Raw genomic sequence first — 23,372 nt, 5'->3', positions numbered from 1 at the left:
ATATAGAGGCTAAATTAAATACAAGACATGTGACACTTAGATTGACACATAACATTGTATGGACAAGTGACATACATCCTAAGACCAACATTGGATGTATGGATGTATGGAGGAAAGGGATCATTGTTATCAATTATAGGTCTTTAAACATGACGTAAGAGGATCCAATGACAGAGAACGTTGTAAATAATCTTGTATATGGGTTAGGGCACTCCAAATGCTTAAATATTTATAAAATTATTACCTTTGCCGGAAAAAAAAATAACATATAGGTCTATCATGTGACACTGATATTGTCACACAGCATGACAATGACCTAATCCATGACAATTTTTTTATTTCATAAAAAATTGAAAATATCATAGAATTGAAATATGACATGTACTGATATTAATGTCAATCTAACAAAAATTACATAATTGGATCATTTTTAAAAATTAACAGACTTAATCGAACCAAATAAAAATTAGGGATCTAACTAAATTTCTCAAACGAATTAAACGAATTAAATGACCAGAAGATGATTTTAGCCATAAAATAATATTAACAATAGTCAAATGGAATTTTTTACAACTAAATATAATAAACACCGATTTAAGATCAATAATGTCTCGACAAAATATCAAACATATTGACCTTATTATATATTGAAAAAGAAATATTAAGTAAAATTAATTACACAATTAAATAAATAATTTTGCATCACAAAAATTAATTAGAATGTATTTTTAAAATAAGTTGTTTTCCTAATGAAAAATAAAAAGACATCATTCTTATTTTTGTTTTATGCTTCCAAATACCTTATGTCACCCTAATCCAAACCAAGGACCTAACTTTTCAAAACATTGTCAACAATTTATTTTAAATACAGTGAATAAAAAATACTATATATGTTATAACCCACATAGATTTTACACATTAAAATATCTGAAATATTTCTAGGCATATGTATATTCATACATGTAAAGAAAAATATTTTAGATTTGTCCAAAAACAATTTCTTGAACATACATATTCTTTATACCAAATATAATCATAATATAAAAATATAAGATTGACTTAATAATAAATTAAAGTTAGAAAATGAGGACAAATTGTACGTTTAAATCCTTCCACTAACAAATAATAACAATTTACATTACCCGATAAAAAAATAAAAAATATAGAAAACACAAATAGGTTAGTCGACTAAATTGTAAACAAATCCACTAAATTCAATCGTAAGAGCAATGTCCATACTAAAAACATCAAATTCAATTCACTTACCTATAATTGATATATTTACTAATTTACTTGAAAATTATCAAAAACTTTAAAATAAAGAGATTTTAGAATAAAATTGTTCAAAATAGGACAAACATTATCTAAGGTTTGAATAAAAGACGATTAAATTCAAGCATAAAAGTACTTATAAAATATGTTGAAAAGTAACACTAATGTAAAAAATATAAATTACTTAGTTATAATTATAAAAAACCTTTTTCACTTAACATCTCTACCTTATTTTGAAAAACTATTACGAATAACTTATCAAAATGAACTATTTTTAGCTATTTTTTATATTTTGCTCTTTTAAAGAAAAAAATTAACTAACATCTAAAAATATATAACAAAATATTTTTCTGTTAACAAATGGTTTTTTTCTGATAAAAAAAAAAACTCAAGCAAACTCTTCTTAACTTTTATAGCTCTTTCTGGACAAATTACTTATCTTTTATATAAAAGATAAGCTGCTTAACTTTTACAGGATTTTGGAATGTGTATTTCTCTGCTTAACCCTATTTAGCTTAACTTGTGATTTTCAAAAAGAGCAGTTAGATAATAAAATACTCTGTTATTCCATTTTCAAACTACTTTTTAGCATTTAGGAGGAGTTAAACATAAAAAAAAAAAAAAAATTACCTATCACTTATAAAAGATTTAAGAACACTATCTTAAGCACAGTCTATATTTTTAATTAACGTGTATTATAAATCAATAAAATTGTGAGTTTTTATATTTGTTAAACGATGTCAGTGACAAATTTTTATAAGTTTAAGTCAACATGTAGAAGGAGGTTTACAGGGGTGTCAAATTGAACCAACTTGACTCACACGGATTGGCTCACCACGAATTGAGTTAAAAAAATGTCAATTCAATCTGACTCACTTTTTTTTGAGTTAGGAATTTTGCAATCTGGTTTGACCAATCACGAGTTGGTGGGTTAGTGGATTGCCTCACTCACAAATGTTTTTCTTTTTTATAATTTTTTTAATATATTTATTGCATTACAACGAGAGTGAATTGACTTAATATATTTTTTATAATAATGAAATCAAAGTGTTCCCCTAATTCACAAAATATTATTATAAGGATATTAGTTAGTGAGTTAAGTAGGTCAACCCACCTTCAATTCGGCTTGAACCCGATTATCCGTGGATTAAGTGAGCCGGATTCAGTTCAACCCATTCTTAAAAAAAGTGAATTTTTCTCAATCCAACCTGACTTAAATTCGTAGTAAGTCGGATTAACTCACGAATTAGAACTCATTTTGACATATGTAGAGTTTTACAAATAATATAATCCATATTTGAAGTATGTTACTCATTTAACTATTTATTAGATGTCTGACTTAATTTTAGAGGTTTTAATTGAATTTATCGGTGACCAACTACAATCGCACAAGGCTTAATGTATATGGATCAATATCGACAAAAAGTGGTGATGATTTTTTTTATTAGCAAAGAATAAAATAAATTAAATAGAGCACTTGAGGGGTGCTATAACCCTTATACATAAAACAAAATCTCGAAAAGTGGTGATGATTCTTTTGTGTAATAAAAGTATAACTAGTCGTTTTTCGAGAAAGATTATTGTTTAGAGATATCTTTTGTAAAATATTATCGATTGTAAGGGTGAAAACTTTGGAGACAAATCTATTGTTTCTAAATTCTTAATTTTAATAATTTTCCTTGTTGAATATGGGTTGGAGTATCTAAGTATTTTCATGTATATATAAGGTGAAAGTGATAAACTCGACAACATTAATTACTAGTATGTTAGTTATAGATAGGTTTAATTACTCGTATAGTACCCAGTTTGGGTTAGTGTGTCAAATAGGTACCTGGTTTTAAAAAAATGTCAATTGCATCCCAATTTTTGAAAATTGCTTCAATTAGGTCCTTTTCAGACAGAGTTGACTAATGTCGTTAGTCAACATGCCACGTGTCAATACGTGGTTTTTTTTATTTTTTTTTTAAATTTTAATTTTTTTTAATTTTTTTTAAAAAAAAATTAAAAATGCCACGTGTCAAGTCCCTGTGTGTGACACATGGCATAGTCAGTGCCACGTGGCATTGGTATCACTATCAGATGTCATTGTGTTGATTTCGATTTAGTCCCCATTTATGTTTTTTCGTTTCAATTTAGTACTTACTTACTTATGTGTATTTGATTCAATTTTGACCTAATATTTTTTAATAATTAAAATATTTTTTTATAAAATTAAAAGTAATTAAGTATAAAAGTTTTACAAAAATTAAGTATTTGATATTTATATTAAAATTTAGTGGTAAAAGTCATTTTATTAAGTCATTTTTAATAAAAAATGAGTATAACATTCATACCAATAGAAATTTTGATTTAAAATTAGTAAGAGACAATATTGTTTTATTTTGAAAAAAAAATAAAAATTAACAAAATATGAGTACTTAATAAAAAAGTAATTAATAAAGTAATACGTTAAAAAGTCGTTTTTAATAAAAAATATTAGTATAACATTTATACAAATAATAATTTTGGTCTGAAATTGAGAGAAACATTATAAATATTAGTACTTAATTTTGTAAAATATTTATACTTAATTATTTTTAATCTTATAAAAAATGGATTACAAAAATATTTTAATTATTAAAAAAAATGGGACAAAATTGAATCAGATACACATAAGTAAGTATGTACTAAATTGAAACAAAAAGACATATATGGAGACTAAATCGAAATCAACACAATGACATCTGACAGTGACACTGACACGTGCCATTACAATGCCACGTGACACTGACAATGTCACGTGTCACACACAGGGACTTGACACATGGCATTTTTATTTTTTTTAAAAAAAAAATTAAAAAAAAATAAAAAAAAATTAATTTTTTTAAAATCAAAAAAATCACAGATTGACACGTGGCACGTTGACTAACGGCGTTAGTCAAGTCATTCTGAAAGGGACCTAATTGAAGCAATTTTCAAAAGTTGGGATGCAATTGACATTTTTTTAAAACCGGGTATCTATTTGACACACTAGCCCCAAATTGGATACTATACGATTAATTATACCTTATAGATATTATAAAGACAAAACAATAATAAAAAGTATAATTTTATGTTTGGTGTCTTGTAATATTTTAGTATAATTTTAAACAATAATAGATATTATATATATGTTTGGTGTCTTGTAATATTTTAGTATAATTTTATGTTGAAAGAGTAAAAAATATATATATTCTTTCTCATATATGATAATACATAGTTAATTTATAACTTGTTTGCATTAAATTAGGACACTTGGTTGCGAGAGTCCCAAATTGTAGCAAGAAACCATGACATTGTGTGTGGTTGAGGAGTCATTTTATGTAGCTATATATACCCGTTGTTCCAAAACTAGGAAAGGGAAAAAGAGAAGGAGTTATTGCACTAAAAAAAGAAAAACAAGAACAAATCACCGTAAGGCATTTGAAAAAGTGAAGATGGGAAACAAATACGTTGCATTGTTGTTGGCGTGTGTTGTGGTGGGTGTATGTGTTGAGGCATTCACTTGGACTGATGAAGATCGAAAAGAGTGCACGAAAATCTGTGTCGAAAGATGCATATTCCCCCAGAAATTCTGCGATTTTTGGTGCGAAGGAAACTGCCACTCCCCGGTAATTGGTTAGTTCATTTTTACTATTCCTTATACGATACCATTAGAGGTGTCAATTTGGCCCAGCCCACAGGGTTTGGCTCTGGCCCATGTGGGCTAGGGCCAAAAAAACCCATATTGAAAAAAAGCCCCCAACAAAGAAGTCCATAGAGCCAAAAACCCTACAAAAGCCCTGTGGGCCAGGGCCAACCCATGGGCTTTTATCTTCCACACGAAAAATATATTATTTTTTTAAATATATTACTATCTGTGAGACAGGCCCAACGAACCGGAAAAGCATGACGACCCAAATAGGTCTAACGACTCGGACCTGCCCTACGACCTCGACAAGAACGACGACTCAAACGGGCCCGATGATTCAAACAGGCTCGACGACCCGGACAGGCTCGATGACCTGGACGAGCCCAATGACCCGGACAGGACCGACGAACCTAACAGGCCCTATGACCCAAACAAGCCCGACGACCCGTATGGACCCGACGACCCGAACGGGTCCTACAACCCAGACGGGCCTGACGACCCAGATGGGACTGACGAAACAAACATGCCTGACAACCCAGACGGGCCTAACGACCAAGACAGGCCATACGACCTAGTCGAGCCCGACAACCCGGACAGGCCCAACAACCCGGACAAGACAAACGATATGAACAGGCCCGACGATCCAAACGGGCCCAATGATCCAGAAAGGCCCAACGACCCGAAAGGGCCCGACGACCCAGACGGGCCCGACGACCCAAACGTGCCTGACGACCCGAACGGGCTCGACGACCCGAACGGGCCCGACAACCCGAATGGGCCCAATGATCCAGACAAGCCTAATGATCCGAACGGGCTCGACGAGCCGGACGGACCAGACGACCTGGACGGGACCAATGACCCAGACAGGCCCGATGATCCAGACATGCCCAACGACCCGAACGGGTCGTCAGAGCCATCCGAGTTGTCGAGCGCGTTTGGGTCGTTAGGCCCGTTCAGGTCGTTGGGCTCGTCGGGCCCGTTCGGATCGTATGGCACGTCTGGTTTGTCGGGCCCGTCTGGGTCGTCGGGCCCGTTTGGGTCGTCGAGCCCGTTTGGGTCGTTTGGCACGTTCGGGTCGTCGGGCTCGTCTGGGTCATCAGGCCTATTCGGGTCGTCGGGCCCGTTCCGGTCATCTGGCACGTCTAGGTCATCGGGCCCGTCTGGTTCGTCGAGCCCGTTCGGGTCGTCGGGCCCATTCGGGTCGTCTGGCACGTCTGGGTCGTCAGGCCCGTTCGGATCGTCTGGCCCGTTTGGGTCGTCGGGCCCGTTTGGATCGTCGGGTCCATACGAGTCGTCGAGCCCGTTCGGGTTGTTGGGCCTGTCTGGATCATTGGGCCTGTTTGGATCGTTGGGCCCGTTCGGGTCGTCGACCCGTTCAGATCGTTGGGCTCGTCTGGGTCGTAGGGTCCATTTGGCTCGTCTGGCCCATCCAGGTTTTCGGGCCTGTTTGGGTCGTTAGGCCCGTCCGTGTTGTCTGACATGTCCGGGTTGTCATGCCCGTCCTAGTCGTCGGGCCCATCTTGGTCGTCTGGCCCGTCCAGGTTTTTGGTCCCGTCCGTGTTGTCTGCCATGTCCGGGTTATCCGGCCCGTCCTCGTCGTCGGGCTCATCTTGCTCGTCGAGTCTGTCCTTGTCATCGGGCCCGTCCTGGTTAGGGATGGCAACGGGTCGGGTCGGACACGAATAGTATGATACCCGTACCCGACCTGCTAAAAAAAAATCTGCCCGTTACCCGCCCGTTTACCCGCCGGGTATCCGCATAAAAAATACCCACGGATATTTTTAAAACCCGCGGGTACCCGTGGATACCCGATACCCACAAATATTTAAAAAAATATGAATTTTATAAAATTTTTAATATAAAATTATAAAAATAAAATATAAATTAAATTAAATTATAATTATAATTATAATTATAATTAAATTTGACATAATAAAATATACTGTTACTTCTAATTTTAATTAAATTTAACTTAATAAAATATAAATTAAATATTAATTTTAATTTTTTGCGGGTAACGGGTACCCGCGGGTACAGATAGTATGATACCCGTACCCAACCCGTTTATAACCGGGTATTAAAATACCCGTTACCCGCGGGTAGTAACTATCCGTCGCGGATTTTATCCGCGGATATCTGCGGGCACGGGTATTTTTGCCATCCCTAGTCCTGGTCATTGGGCTCGTCCGGGTCGTCGAGCCTGTCCGGGTCATCGGACCCGTTCGGGTCGCTCAACTTAATCTTTGACTCTGGCTTAATGTAGTATTATTTGGGGGACTAACCCACCTTAGCCCTAGCTCTAATCCACTAGAGAGGGGGCTTTGGGGGCTGGGGCTTTTTTTTGGCCCACTCATTTGGGGGCCTCCTAAAAGAGGGCTTTATGAAGAGTGGGCTAGGACTGACCCATGGGCTAGGGGCCAAATTGACACCTCTAGATACCATGATAAGCTTAATGCAGCTTGGAGCTACATATATATCCTCTTTTTTTTTTTTTTTTGTTTAGGTTGAGACATCCATTTGACCCATAATTTTATTTTGTGTGTTTTGCTGAAAAAAAAATAATAATATAAAAGCAAGCATGGATGATGATGTACCAAAAAAGTATCCTGTACCAACAGAAGCAAGTTACAAGGCTTATCAGGCTTCACATCCTGAAGAAAGTTCTTCCAAGACTAAGGAGTAGACCAAAATGGAAACAAAACACGAACATGATTGGTAGAATGCAATCGAGACCGTGGACCGTGTTTGCCAAGGTTTTCATGTTAGATTCCAATGTCTACCTCAAAAGCTTCCCTCATCAAAATAAATTATAAGCATTTTATAGCTTCTTCATAATGCTTTTACATTAGTTTGCTATAATGTAACATTTTTATTATTTTTTACTTTCTAATTTTGTTTTATTTTACCTTTTAGACAAGATTTTGTACTTCTATATTAATATAAGTTATGTATGAATTTTTTATTTTGTTTTGTTTTACCTTAACTGATTCTTTTTTTCGCCTTTTATCTCTCTCTACCTCCCACCATCTTTTCCCATCTTCTTCCACCTTCCCACAAAATAAAATGCAAATAAAATGAGTGAAAAGTGTAACATTCTTATTTTTTTTTAAATACCTATAATTATTTTATCCTTACTTTAAAAATAAAAATAAGAGTTAAAAAATTTTACATTTTACTTTCTCTAATTAAATTTAAAATAGTTTGTATGTATTTCATTTTGTTAAAGTCTGAATATTGGGAAACAAGTCAAATAATTTTTATGAAATATTGTGACTAACTAAAATGAAAATAATAATAGAAATAATTAATAAAAAGAAAAGAAACAAACATAAAAATACTAATTATATATATATATATATATATATATATATATATATATATATAATAAAAATATTATATAGAGGAAGTAAAAAGAAAAAAATATTGGTTTTGGAATTTTATTGGTTATTCACATTTTTTTCTTGCATTAACCTTTTTCCATAATCTTAAATCCTTGTTTAGTAAACACATATGATCTAGGATGACCATCTAGTTTTGAACTAAATAGAGGCTTTTTTTGTATTTTAGGGTCTCATAGAAGTCAAATTTGTAAATATGGGTCCGTTGATTTTTTTTTTTGTCAAACAGGATCAAGTCGTCGTGGTAGAAGACGACATTACAGGTGAAGTCGTCCTCCATCCGACCGGTTTCTCTTTTGTTTTTTTAGAAAGCAAAGTCGTCATGGGAGACGACAGTTTTAGTTTTAAGAAAAAAGTGAAGTCGTCCTCGTTCGTACATGACAACTTCACTTTTCAGATTTTTTTTCCCTTTTTTTTTCGAAATATTAAGTTTTATTATTATTTTTTTTTCAAAATTTTCAAATTTTATTATTTTTTTTTCAAAATTTTTAGTTTTAATTATTTTTCTTTTTTTTTTCAAAATTTTCAGTTTTAATTATTTTTCCTATTTTTCAAAATTTTCAGTTTTAATTTTTTTTTTCAAAATTTTCAGTTTTCATTATTTAATTTTCAATTTTCATTAATTTCGAAAAAAAAAATCTAAAAAGTGAAGTCGTCATGCACAAGAATGACTTCACTTTTTCCTTACCACTAAAACTGTCGTCTCCCATGACGACTTTGCTTTTTTTTTTTTCTAAAAAAAAAGAAACCGGTCGGGTGGAGGACGACTTCACCTGTAATGTTGTCCTCCACCATGACGACTTAACCCTGTTTAAAAAAGAAAAAATCAACGAACCCATATTTACAAATTTGACTTCTAACGGACCCTTAAATACAAAAAAGCCCTAAATAGATAACATGTCAAATAATAAGATCCATCATTAGTCGGGGAATATTCTAGTAAGAAGGAAAAATTTTAAACCAATTAGATTGAGATCTCCTTGGATATTTTCCTTTAAAAAAATGACAGTTTTCAAGTTGTATTTGATATGAACTCATTTTAAATAAGTTCTTCTAATTTCATCTTTTTGGCTCTTTAAATATTTCCATATTTGAAGAAGTTGTTATGGATCACGTTCCAAATAGTTAATATGAAACTTTTTTTCTATAATTCTTTGATCCTTAAGAAATGAAGAAATTGAATTTGTCATGTTTTTATCTTCATAGACAGCTCCCCTTTTATCACTTTTAAAAAATGAATATATTCTTTTATTCTTCATCAATATACCTGTTTTTTAAAAATAAGACTAAAAAATAATTTATCATAATCTAATAAAAAATTAAGAGACGTAAAATATAAAGGAAAAATATATGATAATCAAATCACAATTAAAATGTTCATAAAATAAAAATTTCTGTACAAAATGCTCATGAAATAAATTAATAAACTAATATTTCACTATCAAGTGAGACACGAGAGAATTACATTCTTTTTTTATATTTCAAGAATGGAAGAAAACAGATGAGAAATATGAGAAAAATAATAGATTTTTTTCTTCAAAAATAAAAAATAATAATTAACATTAAATGTTATGTTTTATAAAAAAAATAAAAATATTTAATTTAATTATTATTAATTATTAATATATTACCTATAATATAAAAAAATTTCAAAATTTTTTGCGACCATGCCCCTGGTCTCCACAATGCTCCGCGCCACTGTGTCTACGTATTATAATGTAAGTAATTGGATTGGAACAAACAAAAGAGTGACAACCAAGAAAATTCCAAAACCAATAATTTTTCTTCATTTTTACTTTTTTCTTATTCCTCAAAAACTTCCTCTACATAATTTTTTTAATATATAGTTTAATAATTAATATATATATATATATATATATAATTAGTATATTTTTTTGTTTCTTTTCTTTTTATTAATTATTTTTATTTTACTTAATCATAATATTTCATAAAAACTATTTGACTTTTTTTTAATGTTCAGACTTTATCAAAATGAAATATGTACAAAACATTTTAAATTTAATTAGAGAAGGTAAAATGTAAGATATTCTAACTTTATTTTTAAAGTAGGATAAAATAAACATTATAGTTATTTTTTAAAAATAAGTATGTTACACTTTGCGGTCACTTTATTTAGTGGGAAGGTGAAGGGAAATGGAAAAAAGGTGATGGAGGTGAGGTGAAAAGAGAGAAAAAAAAAGAAACAGTAAAGGTAAAATAAAAAAAATATTAAAAATTCATACACAACTTATATTAACATAGAAGTACAAAATATGGTGAAAGGTAAAATAAAATAAAATTAGAAACTAAAAATAAAATTAAAATGTTACATTATAGCAATCTAATGTAAAGAAGACGCTATAAAATGCTATAATAATTTATTTTGACGAGGGAAGCTTTTGAGGTAGACATTGGAATATAACATGAAAACCTTGGCAAACAAAGTCGATGGTCTCGATTGCATTGGACCAATTATGTTATGTTCGTTTTTTGTTTCCATTTTGGTCTACATCTCAGTCTTCTCCGTATTGGAAGAACTTTCTTCAGGATGTTCAGCCAGATAAGCCTTGTAACTTGCTTCCGTTGGTACAGGATACTTTTTTGATACATCATCGTCTAGGCTGTCTTCTATAATTTTTTTCCAGCAAAACATAAAACAAAATTATGAGTAAATTGGTTGTCTCAACCTAAACAATCAAAAAAGCATTGCATTCCATGTACACAGTATATAGTATACAACACAGAAACATGTTTCAAATTAATTACGTTATGTTAAAAGTCAATATTAACTAACCCCAAAATATTGGGTTTTCGCAGCGGCCTCCGCACCACCATTTGCAGAATTTGGCGGGAAACATGCAAGCAGTGTTACAATAACTGTTGCAGTCTTTTCTTCTTTCCTCTAGGGTCATTACCGCAACAGATGCACCCATCACAAGGCACATCACAAACAATGCAACGTATTTCTCTCCCATTTCACCTTTTTAGTTTTCTTTTACTGCTTCTTGGTAATGGTGGTTTCTTAGTTGTTCCTCCTTCCCTAGTTCCATGCCCTAGTTTTCTAGTAATCATGGACACATATATATATAGCTCCATAAATCACTCCTCAACCGCAAATTATGTCATCGTTCATTGCTAAATTTTGGGATCTTGCTGTTGAGTGTCATGATTTTAATCCAAAGAAACTATATATTTACTAATTTTTGATTTTTCAACCGTCTAAACAATGATTTCGAAAACTGAAAGCAAAATAAAGTTGTGACAAATTTATTTAAAAAAAGCATTGGTAACTTTGTAAAAATTGGAAAATAGTCTTTGAAAAATTATATCTGAGTTCGAAATTGATTAAAAATATCAACAACGTCAATTAAAAAATTAAAAATAAATATTCAGTTAAAAAATATTAATAACTTAAAATATCCCACTTAAAAAAAGAGAAGAATTATAAGATAAGAAAGGATTTAAATTTTTATACATAAATTAAATTAATAGAAGAAACTACATTAATTCTTAAAAATAATGAGAAAAAATTGAGTTAAAAAAAATAGAATAATCAAAACGAATAAAAGACTTACCTATCAGAACTAGATAACTAAATTAAGCTTAATTTTAACAAATACTTTTAATTTAGTTTTTATAAATATTTTTACAATCGAAGTAAAACTAAGGATGATAATGGATGGAGACAAGTTTCATTATTTCATCTCGTCCCAAAATATAAGTTCATTCCATTCCTAACTAATATATATAAAATTTTGTCTAATTTCCATTTCAGTTGGATACTAACATGTTATCATAATATTTTATTATTAATTAATTAATTTTTTGAGATATTAACTTGATTAATAATTTTTAAAAATTTAAAATAATATATATATATATATATATATTATCTAATGTATAATTAATATAACAATAATTATAATTATAATAAAATACGAGTCGAAGGATTGTTATTTAATTCTTCAAATTAAAACTTAAAATTTTGTAGGAACATATAATTATCAGAAGGAAAATATATGATAAATAAATCATATTTAAAAGCTAATTATAAAATAAAATATATAACTTAAGATCTCATTTTATGTTCTTATAAGAAATTTTCAGCCCAAAAATACTTAGAATGTAAGTACTCGAACACAAAAAATGACTATTAAAATTTTTATATTCCAGACATTTTCTGCATATATATATATATATATATATATATATATATATATATATATATATATATATATTAAGGAACCTGATAAAGAATGTGTCATCGTAAGAAAGAGAAAGGAAGAAAGAGAACGGAAAACCTATTTTTATGCAAGATAATTAGCAAATATATATTTTCTTTGTATTAGACACTTAATAGCCATGACATGATATGCGGTGGAGGAGTCTTTATCCAGCTATATATGTGGCCATCATTATTAGAAAACTAGGGCATAGAACTAGGGAAGGAGGACCATTGCCAACAACCGGTAAAAGAAAACAGAGGAATAAGTAAGAAGGTGAGATGCGAGAGAAATACATTGCATTGTTGTTGCTGCTTTGCCATGTAGTCGCTGCATCTGTTCAAGCAGAGACCTTTGAAGAAAAACGCAGAGGCTGCTACAATTATTGCATTCAAGCTTGCATTTACCCTCAAACTTTCTGCAAGTGGTGGTGTAATGGCCGCTGCAAAAACCCAACATTATGTGGTAATTTAATTTCTATGGATAAGAAAAACACTACCATACCTGATGCACTTTCATCTTCATTTTATTGTTTTATGACTATGCAATGTTCAAGAGGTTAAGTGTGTCTATATCTTAAACATTTCGCATTTTTGTTAAAAGTAAAATCATACACGTCATGATCATTCCTAAAAGTTCTACACGCATGTTCTGAATTTGTCATACAAAGATAAGGTAAGTTAATTAATATTTATATGAATGCCATATTTCACTCTTGCAACTATATATTTTTTGTCTTGCATGGATTTTTGTATCCATTAGTTCAGAATTCAACTGTAATTTTTTAATAATTTGTCAAGTTTCCTTAAAAATGAAGTTTCAGATTTGAATGTGCCTGTGTATGTTTTCTTCAAAAAGAAACTTGATAAATTTAGACTCTCTAATTTAATTGAAATATTTTTGTACGTTTTAGACAGCTTAGCAAAAGATAATGGATCAAATTCAACAGAATATCCTGTACCAACAGAAGAAAACTACCAGAATTATCTTTCCACCCCACCCCCATCCCCACCATCTAATAAGAATGAGGTGCATCCTAAATTGATAGCAGTGGACGAGCCAAACAATGATTTGTAGAATGCAATCGAGCCCATTCGAATCCATAGATGGTGTTTTGCAATTGCATATGTAGCTTAAAAGGTTCTGTCATCAAATAGATGTATATATTTATAATGAAATTCACATTAGCATTGATTGTATTGTCAAAACATTTTTATTTATACAAGTTTCTGTTTCTGGCTTCTTTACTTCATATCATTATATATTTATCAGTTAAGTCAACATCTAGTTTTAACAACACATTTTATGTTAATAAATACATTCTTAGTTCGGGAAGATTAGAGTCGCTTCAAACTTTTTTACCTCAGCTTCTAACTTCTGTCTCATGTCCAAAACAAATTAGTAAAATACAACATATAAATGCTAAATTTATTTATTCTTAATACAAAAGTAGTGCTCAAGTTATTACAGTTACATAACCGGATACTTTCGTCGCTCGGTATGAACTGTTGCACCGTAGAGTTTAGTTGATGGCCATATTTAGTGGAGAGCGCCTAATATTGAAGACAAAGGAACATTTCTTCCGTGTCTCCCTCTTTCCTTCTGCTGAGGCTGCGCAGCCACAAAATATGATTCTCTCTTCTTCTTTATTAGCTTCTCCACATCCTCACCACTCCCCGGAAACGCAACCTCGAACACTTGTCGTGGTATCTCGCTAATCACATTGTCTTTCTCCCCTTCAATTTTTCAATCACGCATTACCAATTGTAAATAAACAACCTCATAAAACAAACAATAGCAGTAGCAGTATATTGAAATTTATATGCCATATATATACCTGCAAGGAAGTTCCTCTGGTTATTCTCAGCATTGATACCGAAAGCAAAGAAATTCAGATTGGAGGTAGCGTTGATGGCAACTGGATAAGCTGCTGGGATTACAAATACATCGTTTTTGGACAACTCAGTTCTATACTTCTGCACTTCTTGCTGCTTCTGTTGTTGTTGTTCTGTCAGGCCAACAAGTTCAATGTTTGCTTCGCCCTTATTAACCACTAGTATGACTATGGCCTTAGAATTGTAGTGTGGCAGAAGAAGACCTCCCTAAATATGGTAGCAAAAAAAAACAGAAAAAAACATCATTCTCAACAGAACTCAACTTGTCCAGTTCTGTTAATCAATAAGGTTTTTGCGCTTACCTTGTTGATATCCACATAATCGAGGAAGATATTTAATTCCCGAAGATGGGGATTTTTCTCTGGGGTGATCTCATAAAACGCGCCAAACTTGTTGGAGTAGATTGGGTTGGAGCTTCTCAAGTCAAATGGTTTATATTCGAAGGAATTGATTTTGCTTGAACTGGATTCGGCACTTCTACTCAGTTCCCGAATCTTTTCATTTGACAGTTCCACAATCACTCCCTCTTGCTGCCTCTGCCGCAGCCTCTCCTCTCCAAACAGAACCTCGCTTATATCCTCGAATTTGCTCTATAAAATTAAGCAAATACGTAATGGTAATTTTATATAGTGCGACATTTAGACAAACCAGAAAGTGGGAATTTAATTAGATGATGCCTTGATTACGTACATCGAAGGAGGCCTCTAAAATATCCTCGCTGAACCCTTGCAGGTAGGACTGTTGTTCTTGGGTGCTAGATAGGAAGAAATTCTAGAGAAAGGAGAAGTATTGATCTTCACATTTGGAAACAGATTAAAAGATGAATTGATTGATCAGTTTATAAAAGAAAAGACAATACCTCAAATTTGCCAGGTTTGTTAACGGGTATGGCCAGTTTAATCACTCTGAGATTTTTGTTTCTCTCTGGATTAACCAAATAGAAAGTGGTTCCAGCAGGAATTATTTGGGCATAACCAGGGTCAAGGTAGTAGGGATCTCTGTTGTCGGGTTCCATGAAGTTAATTAAGGCTCTCCCTGTAATTAGAAAATTGACTACAATTGTTTATACAAGAAGCAAGCGATGAAATTTAATCAGAAGTAGTAAGTAATTACTGACCGCTAAGGACGAGGAGGAGGAAATCAGCGTCTGCATGGTGAGGGAGAAGAAGGGTGTGGGGTCTGGACTCGAACTCCACAACACGGTAGTCTCGAAGGTTCTGAAGCTGTGTGGAGCTTCGTTGGTCAAAGCTCTGAAGGATACGGATGTGACCGTGTTGGTTCTTGAAAAGAGTGCGGAATCTATTCGACATGAAGTGAAAAGGGTTGGTCTGTGTTTGTGAGTCTGAGTCTGGGAAACCTCGATCTTCTTCTACCTCTTCCCATGTCTCCTTCTTCTCACGTCTCCGGTATTTCTCTCCCTTTTTCCTCTCCCTCTCTCTCCTTTCCTCCTCCTTCTTCCTCTCCCTCTCTCTCATTTCCTCCTCCATCTCCCTCTCCCTCTGCCTCACCCTCGCCCTCTCTTCGGGATCTTCACGACGACGCCATCCTTTCCATTGTTCTTCTTCACGCTCATGCTCTCTTGTGTGTGGAGGAGGAAATGGACGCGGCTCTTCTTTTTCCTCTTCCTTCCTCTCGCGCCTCCTCTCCTCGTGTGATGGGTGGGGGTCAGGAACAATCGTTCTTTCTTCTTCCTCTTCTTTCTCCCCACGCTCAGAAACGTGCTTGCAACGAAGCTGGCATTTTTGTACCCTGGACGCATCTTTCTCGCTCTCGCATGTCTGCACACATTTGCTCCGACTCGGCTTCTCCGATAATGAGACAGAAACTGATGCTAGGAAAACAATTCCCAGCACCAGGAACAAAGGAAACCGTGATCTCATCGCAGTAGTGTATGTAGCAACCGCTTAAATTGTTGCACTCGCTTTCATTGATGAGAACACGGAGTTATGTTACGGGTATTTATAGTTATATTATACAATAGAAGACTCTTAGTTAGCTTGCATGCACATTTTGCCACGGGAGGTTGCAGGTTGACGTGTGTCCACTTGAGCAAAGTTGAGCTGGCAGAAGAAACATAGGTTTTGGGATTTGTTCGCATTGGCTTGAACTTATAAACAATGATAGAAGTCACCGTTTTCGTAAGAGAAGTTTATTGGTTACTGAGGATGATTTACTCATATAGAAATATTGAAAAAGAGGTATGTAATCTGAGATGATGAGTCATTTGAATGTGAAGGTGAACAGCTACGTGTTGTTGTGCATGGCATTTGGGTGCAGTCCTTTCCTTTTGGATATATATGGGTTCGGCGACCTTGAACAGCTGGTGGATAAAGAAAAGGAAGTGAAGGTGACAATGGAGAAGATATACACTAAACACAACTGATAAGAACAGATTACTGTCATCAAACTCATTGCAAAGAATGCCGTTCAAAACCCACATGGAATTGGGACACATAATAACTACGTACATACCTGTAACATGATGCTGTAAGAATAAAGGTTGATTATTGAAGAATAATTATCTCTCAGACATGTCCTAAACATACACGCCATATTGAAAAAAAAAAAAACGAAAAATAACAAATGTAGCAAATATTATAATAGATATTACAAAATATCTAGATTAATTATTATAACAAAATAATTTTTTTAACTTACCGTTGAATATTAAAAACATTAAAAGTATTACTAAGTTAATTTTTTTAATTACTATAAATAACACATCGTTATTGCCATTTGATATAATAAATGTTTTATTTATTTTAAATATTTTAAGGTGTATTTACAGACACATTAAAAAAATACACGAAAGAGTATTGTTGATCATGTTGCATTATTCAGGAAAGTTGCATTATATAAAAATATGCACGAGTTTCTTTTCTTTTAGTCCTATATCTTTTGTTTTCACTAAGGTAAGTCGAAAAATTTATAACAAGTGTAACAACCCAAATTTCTCTTATAATATATATTTATCAAGTATTTAATAATCATAAAGTCTATGATATATTAATAAATGAAGATAAACGGATTCATATTACAATTTTAAAAGTTAGACCACATCATATTTCCGAAATATATTCAAAATAAAGTTATAAGTACTTTAAAACATAAAATAGAAAATTAATACAATTTTTTTTAAATTATCTAAGATGTTCCTATATTAATCTTTCGGTTTTTCATTCTAGCTCCAACTCCAGTATTATTATCACCCTCAAGTCCTAAGATGCTCTCATATATAAAAATATACGATCGTCCTATTAGAAAAGAAAGAATAAATACGCAAATGCAAGGTAAGCTAATGCATAAAAAATGATAAGCAATAATATACCAAAAATAGTAAAAGATCAAACTAATTATGAATAATATTTTATAGAAAATAAACTTTTGAATCATCATATCTCCTTTCTCCATATATTACTACACAAATATTCACTCACCGACTATTCTCTTTAAATAGACCAACATAATAATTTACATAATACATTTAAAAGAATAAGCTTAATATGAAAACAGTAATAACTTATAATAAAGATTATCAAAACAAATCTTTGCTAGAAATCAATCATTAACTTGTTTTTTTTTTCTATTTACACAACTTCATTACTTAATTCCAATAACTCATTCAACAATACATCTCATTACACGAACCAACAAAAAATGCAATTAGTTTACATTCATCAATTCAAATAGGTATCACCTCACATGGATCAACCCAATGATTCAAACAAACATCATTCCAAAGGGAATTAACAACAAAATAAATATTGACTCTGCTTCTGGAAGACTAGTGTATTAAATGGATTCATGTCCAGTCATGACAAGGTTAACCTCACTAGTTCCCTGAGTATGATCATCTTTCATATCATAGGTGAAGTCTCCTTCGACTCTCACCACCTAGTTATCTTCTTCTATGTGAGTTAGATACTACTAGAGTCAGAATAATCTCTTTTAGCAAATTAACTTCAATATGTTTTGACTGATCCTGGAGTAGAAATTCTCTTTGGAAATAACTAATTTAAACTACTATATCATAACAAAATTTCTCAAAGAAACATATATCGATGATTTCAATCCAATCATGATTTCAAATCGAGACATGAAAGCATCATTATAGATTTCTCTAACATAAAATCTTTAAATTCTAGAAATTTTTTGAAAAAATGCTTTTGTAATTGTTTACACTTGACATGTAATCGATTACTAGAGAAGATAACATATGTATACATATCCATAATTAGCTCATCAATCAAACAGAATCTCAAAATCACAGATTCTAACTATGTAACCCAAATCAAATAATGCCAAAATAATTTCATAAATTTTTCAATAATAAATACCTAAATAAACTTCATATTCCTTAATAATTCAATTCCTCATATCATCTATAGTTTCAGCCCCACTTGGGAACTTCACATTACAAACCTAAAAATTCCTTCCTCTCACAAATCTTTAACTTTCTCTAGATAGTTGAATAGAAGAGAAACTATATATCCAAGAAACAAAAATCTCGTTAGGATAATTTTTTTTTAAAATTGTTCTAATACCATGTGACTAGTGAACTTTAAGTTTAATTCAACTCAACAAAATTAACTTGGAAGGTGAGGTTTACACCCACTTATATACTATAAAATTGTCTTATCTCTCATCGATGTAAGACTTCCAACCATAATTGTAACAAATTATTTAGGAAAAAAACTCTTCTTAGAGGTACATGAGAAAGTTTTTCTGATAATAACATTCACATAATCATGGACCCATTAAGTAATGTTCAAGTGTTGAGCAAAAGTTTTTCCTTCAATAATAAAAGAAGGGCAAATTACTTTTCCAAGTCACATAATGGACCCATTAAGTAATGTTCAAGTGTTGAGCAAAAGTTTTTCCTTCAATAATAAAAGAAGGGCAAATTACTTTTCCAAGTCACATAAAGCTTGGTTGATACTTGGCACAAAAAAAGCTGGGTCATTTTCATCATCCAAGAATAAGTTACATGTTGAAAAATCATACTGTTCGTGGAGTTCCTCCCTTGACAGAAAAATTTAGTTGAATGTAACAGTTGTGAACCATCTAGTATTGAAGAAGTTGCATGGAAGGAGAAGTGACTAGCTGCAATGCCTAAGGAGTTGTAAATGATTTAGAGAAATCAAACATGGGAGTTGGTTTTGAGACCACGTGATAGAAATGTCATTGGTTTAAAATAGTTGTTGAGAACAAAGTTCAAATCCTGATTGCTCTATAACCAAACACTAAGCTATGTTGTAAAGAGCTACTCTCAAATATTTGAAGTTGCCTATTGAGATACATCTGCAGTATATTATACTTATACAATAAGGCTACTAATTGTCATTGTAACACAAATCGGTGGCAAGTATTTATGACATCAAATCAACCTTCCTCGATAGAAGAACGAGACCTTTCTTTGTCAAAGAAAGAGATTCTTAAAAGAAAAATAACCTGATGAGTGAAAAACAATGAACTCCTATGAATAAGGAGAAGTTCATATGAGTTGCTAATAAAGTTGCAGTTAATTTTAGAAACCTGATTAAGTGTCTAAAATCTTATTTCCATGAAGCTTGTTGTTAGGATTCATATGCACTATGTGAGTAAACAGTGCTTGAAAGCAACAAAGAAAGTGATAAGATACACCAAACGTATTATCAATTATGGAGTCAAGTATTGCAAGATACAAGTCTATAGTAATTGGGAAGGTAGCTTGGTAGATATGAAAAATAAATCAGGTACTGTTTTAGTACTGGTTCAAGTGCTTTTTCTTAGTAGCTGAAGCAGAATTTTTAGTTAGCAAATTTTATTGATGATCAAGCAGTGATTTCAACCTCACATGAGGTTGTATTTCATGAACAGTTTAATATTAATTTATTTTATTTCAAAGAACTGAAAAAAATAAATATAACACTGGTTGGTTATACAACTGAAGACCAAGGTGACTCTTTCCAACCACCTCGTTGCAGAGGCTACAAGCGGATACCATGGGGAACCTCGTTTCCATTCCTTCTTCGTTTTCTCTTTTATCTTTTGTGAGCATCTATTAGCTTTTGTAACTGATTTTTTTTTTAGAAGAATAAGATATATTTGATATTAAAGCCTTTTCTTATTTAATAAATTAATAAATGAGTCATATATAACTCAGATATTTCACTTAAAAGCAAATTACGTAAGTATGTTGGTAACCATAACAAATTAGCAAGCACAGAGCAGACAGTCGAAGGACGTAAAACACAAGCATCATATGAAGGCTCAATTTATTCATTATTTATGGTAGAAAAAGCCATGTGGAGCTCTACTTATTTTTGTTACATCATCCGACACCTTCATTCCACACTCACTGTGAGCTCTCTCACTTGTATCTTACTAGAAACTTATTCAGTAGAGAGTGTCCAAAATAGAAGATAATGGACCCTTTCTTCCCTTACGATCCTCCTCCCTTTGCTGTTGCTCAGGCTGTGCATCCGTAAAGTGGGAATCACTCTGCTTGTTTATCAACTTCTCAACCTTCTCACCAGATGCAGGGAAGGTAACATCCAACACCTCTGTAGGTATCTCGCTCATCACATTGTCTTCCTCACCTTCAATTTTTCAATCACACGTTACCAATTGTAAATTAAACAACTTCCAATTCAAGAATAAAACAAACAAGATCGACCAGATATACCTGCAAGGAAGTTCCTCTGGTTGTTCTCAGCATTGATACCGAAAGCAATGAAATTTAGATTGGAGGTTGCGGTGATGGCAACTGGATAAGATGCTGGGATAACAAATACATCGTCTTCAGACACCTCAGCTCTATACCTCTGCACTTCCCAGCTTTCCTCTTGCTGCTGCTGTTGCTGTTCTCTTTGCCCAACAAGTTCAATATTTGCTTCTCCTTTATTAACCACTAGTATCACTATGGCCTTTGAATTGTAGTTGGGCATAAGAAGACCTCCCTAAATTTGTTAACAAACAAATATATCTATGTAATTATAATTCCCATACTCATGTTTTCTAACTAAACAAATAATATGTAGAACTCAACAACGGAGTTTGATTCTACGGTTTTCTTCGAATTTACCTCTTTCATATCCACAGAAGTGAGGAACACATCCAAGTCTCGAAGCTGGGGGTTTTTCTCCGGGGTGATCTCATGCAACCTTCCAAACTTGTTGGAATAGATAGGTTTTTGGCTTCTCAGGTTGAATGGTTCATTTTGGGAGGAAAGGGATTTCTTTGAAGTAGATTTAGCATGCTTCATCAGTTCCCGAATCTGTTCCCTTTTAAGTTGCACAATCACTCCTTCTTGCTGACTCTCCTCGTCTTGCTGTTGCTGTTCCTCCTCTCCAAACAGAACCCTGTTTATCTCCTTGTAGTCACTCTAAAAAAATCATGCAAATAAAGATAATGATATCATTCAAGAGGTGTGACATTTAGACAAACAACTGGCTTAATGGAAACGCAAATATATTCTTGCTTACACCGAAAGAGGCCTCTAGAATATTCTTGCTGAATCCTTGCAAGTAGGATTGTTGGGCTTCTGTGCTAGATAGGAAAAAGTCCTACAGGCCAAGCATTTATCATCTCATGTGAAGAAAAATTTACAAGTTAGAATAAAAAAAAAAATAGTTCGGAAAGCAGTACTTGAAATCTGTGAGGGTTGTTAACGGGTACGGCGAGTTTGACTATTCTGAGATTCTCGTTGTCGTCAGGGTTAACCAAAAAGAAAGTGGTTCCTGCAGGGATCTTCTGAGCATGGCCTTGCTCAAGAATGTAGGAGTCTCTGCCGTCAGGGTTCACCAAGGTGAGTATGGCTCTCCCTGTAATTAACGAATTGATTACAATCAATGGTGCAGGAGAAAGAAAGTGTGATGATTGTGAGTGAGTAGCGATTAGTTGATTACTTACCATTAAGGACAACTAGGAGGAAATCGGCATCAGCATGGTGAGGAAGAAGGAGGGTGTTGGGTTTGGACTTGAACTCTACAACACGGTAGTTTTCAAGATTCTGAATTTGTTTGGAGCGTTGGTCGAACCTCTGGAGGACACGAAGGTGACCATATTGGTTTCTGAATAGAGTGTGGAACCACCTGTCAGAGTCGAAGTAGAAGGGGTTATTTTGTCCTCTTGGTTCCGACTCTTCTTGGCTCTCTTGGTGCTCCCGGTGTACAATGCCGAAGGAGACAGAAAGTGATGCCAGGAAAAGAACTCCCAGCAACAGCGAAACCCTTGCTCTCAGCATAGTGTAGTAGTATTGAATATAAGTTGGGTGGGGGTATTAGAGTAGTGTAGTACTCTTGATGGATGATGAATGAAGTGAGGGATGTTAGGGGTATTTATAGGTATTATATAAGAGAGAAGGTCCTTGGAACATGCATGGAGATTTGGGCATGGGATGACACGCATATGCAGAAGTTGACGTGTGTAGAAGTGAAGAAATTGAGGTGGCGGAAGAGAATGAATAGGTATAGATGTGGTTGTGGTGATGATGGAAGTAGGCTCAGTAGCATATTGGCTGTGTGTGGAGTAAAAAACAAGAAGTGTATTAGGTGTTTGGGTTGAGAAGGTGAGACTTGAAGTGGATTTTGAGTACGTGTTGGTGTGCATGGCATTTTGTCATACACGTACGCCGCATCTTGATCGGCCAAGGGTGTGATTGAACCGAGGTGCGGTTGCCTTTGTCTCTATTTTGTGAACTTGGACATGGTTTTTGAAAGGATACAGTGGTTTTTTCTTTTTTTTTTGTTGTCTTTGCATCAGTCTCATTTCTTTGGATTTTTCTTGCCATGCAACCATATGATCCAAGGGAAGAATTTACTGGATTGTGTTATACGTGGCTCAGTACACTGAATTGACAGTAACTCAAGCCGTTGAAATCATTCATATACAAATAGACGAACGCGAGTACGAGGTAAGCACAATGATTATTCGCTGTTAAAAAATAATCATC

The 23,372-nt window shown here is 33.3% G+C and overlaps 4 protein-coding genes across 4 annotated transcripts; 1 reads left to right on the top strand and 3 right to left on the bottom strand.

Moving 5' to 3' along the window:
* Window positions 1-10,566: 10,566 nt before the first annotated feature.
* On the bottom strand, window positions 10,567-11,638 carry LOC114189464. Its single transcript, XM_028078025.1, has 2 exons — window positions 11,114-11,638; window positions 10,567-10,947 (listed from the first exon to the last, which is right to left on the bottom strand). The coding sequence occupies exons 1-2, from the start codon at window positions 11,292-11,294 to the stop codon at window positions 10,826-10,828; spliced, it is 303 nt and encodes a 100-aa protein (XP_027933826.1). The 5' UTR covers window positions 11,295-11,638; the 3' UTR covers window positions 10,567-10,825.
* A 932-nt stretch (window positions 11,639-12,570) lies between these two features.
* LOC114192159 lies at window positions 12,571-13,784 on the top strand. The gene is made up of 2 exons (XM_028081783.1): window positions 12,571-13,007; window positions 13,456-13,784. The coding sequence occupies exons 1-2, from the start codon at window positions 12,824-12,826 to the stop codon at window positions 13,617-13,619; spliced, it is 348 nt and encodes a 115-aa protein (XP_027937584.1). The 5' UTR covers window positions 12,571-12,823; the 3' UTR covers window positions 13,620-13,784.
* Window positions 13,785-13,943: 159 nt separating this feature from the next.
* On the bottom strand, window positions 13,944-16,379 carry LOC114192153 (beta-conglycinin beta subunit 1-like). Its single transcript, XM_028081776.1, has 6 exons — window positions 15,555-16,379; window positions 15,297-15,472; window positions 15,128-15,208; window positions 14,740-15,027; window positions 14,380-14,644; window positions 13,944-14,278 (listed from the first exon to the last, which is right to left on the bottom strand). Exons 1-6 carry the CDS (start codon window positions 16,315-16,317, stop codon window positions 14,082-14,084), a joined length of 1,770 nt encoding a protein of 589 aa, XP_027937577.1. The 5' UTR covers window positions 16,318-16,379; the 3' UTR covers window positions 13,944-14,081.
* Window positions 16,380-20,677: 4,298 nt separating this feature from the next.
* LOC114192156 (beta-conglycinin beta subunit 1-like) lies at window positions 20,678-22,745 on the bottom strand. Its single transcript, XM_028081779.1, has 6 exons — window positions 22,331-22,745; window positions 22,067-22,242; window positions 21,904-21,984; window positions 21,504-21,803; window positions 21,105-21,378; window positions 20,678-21,018 (listed from the first exon to the last, which is right to left on the bottom strand). The coding sequence occupies exons 1-6, from the start codon at window positions 22,662-22,664 to the stop codon at window positions 20,816-20,818; spliced, it is 1,368 nt and encodes a 455-aa protein (XP_027937580.1). The 5' UTR covers window positions 22,665-22,745; the 3' UTR covers window positions 20,678-20,815.
* Window positions 22,746-23,372: the final 627 nt, after the last annotated feature.

The sequence above is a fragment of the Vigna unguiculata genome, chromosome 7 (assembly GCF_004118075.2).
Source record: "Vigna unguiculata cultivar IT97K-499-35 chromosome 7, ASM411807v1, whole genome shotgun sequence".
Lineage (NCBI taxonomy): Eukaryota > Viridiplantae > Streptophyta > Magnoliopsida > Fabales > Fabaceae > Vigna > Vigna unguiculata.
This window is presented reverse-complemented; position numbering and strand designations above follow the sequence as displayed.

Excerpts from the sequence above, each read along its gene's own strand:
- LOC114189464 (XM_028078025.1), bottom strand. The coding sequence starts at position 11,294 with ATGGGAGAGAAATACGTTGCATTGTTTGTGATGTGCCTTGTGATGGGT. Across the intron at positions 10,948-11,113 it reads CGAAAACCCAATATTTTGGG|AAGACAGCCTAGACGATGAT; the intron begins GTTAGTTAATAT and ends AAAAAATTATAG.
- LOC114192159 (XM_028081783.1), top strand. The coding sequence starts at position 12,824 with ATGCGAGAGAAATACATTGCATTGTTGTTGCTGCTTTGCCATGTAGTC. Across the intron at positions 13,008-13,455 it reads CAAAAACCCAACATTATGTG|ACAGCTTAGCAAAAGATAAT; the intron begins GTAATTTAATTT and ends TGTACGTTTTAG.
- LOC114192153 (XM_028081776.1), bottom strand. The coding sequence starts at position 16,317 with ATGAGATCACGGTTTCCTTTGTTCCTGGTGCTGGGAATTGTTTTCCTA. Across the intron at positions 15,209-15,296 it reads ACAAACCTGGCAAATTTGAG|AATTTCTTCCTATCTAGCAC; the intron begins GTATTGTCTTTT and ends TCCTTTCTCTAG. Across the intron at positions 14,645-14,739 it reads ATTATGTGGATATCAACAAG|GGAGGTCTTCTTCTGCCACA; the intron begins GTAAGCGCAAAA and ends TACCATATTTAG.
- LOC114192156 (XM_028081779.1), bottom strand. The coding sequence starts at position 22,664 with ATGCTGAGAGCAAGGGTTTCGCTGTTGCTGGGAGTTCTTTTCCTGGCA. Across the intron at positions 21,379-21,503 it reads CTTCTGTGGATATGAAAGAG|GGAGGTCTTCTTATGCCCAA; the intron begins GTAAATTCGAAG and ends TAACAAATTTAG. Across the intron at positions 21,019-21,104 it reads CCAGAGGAACTTCCTTGCAG|GTGAGGAAGACAATGTGATG; the intron begins GTATATCTGGTC and ends GAAAAATTGAAG.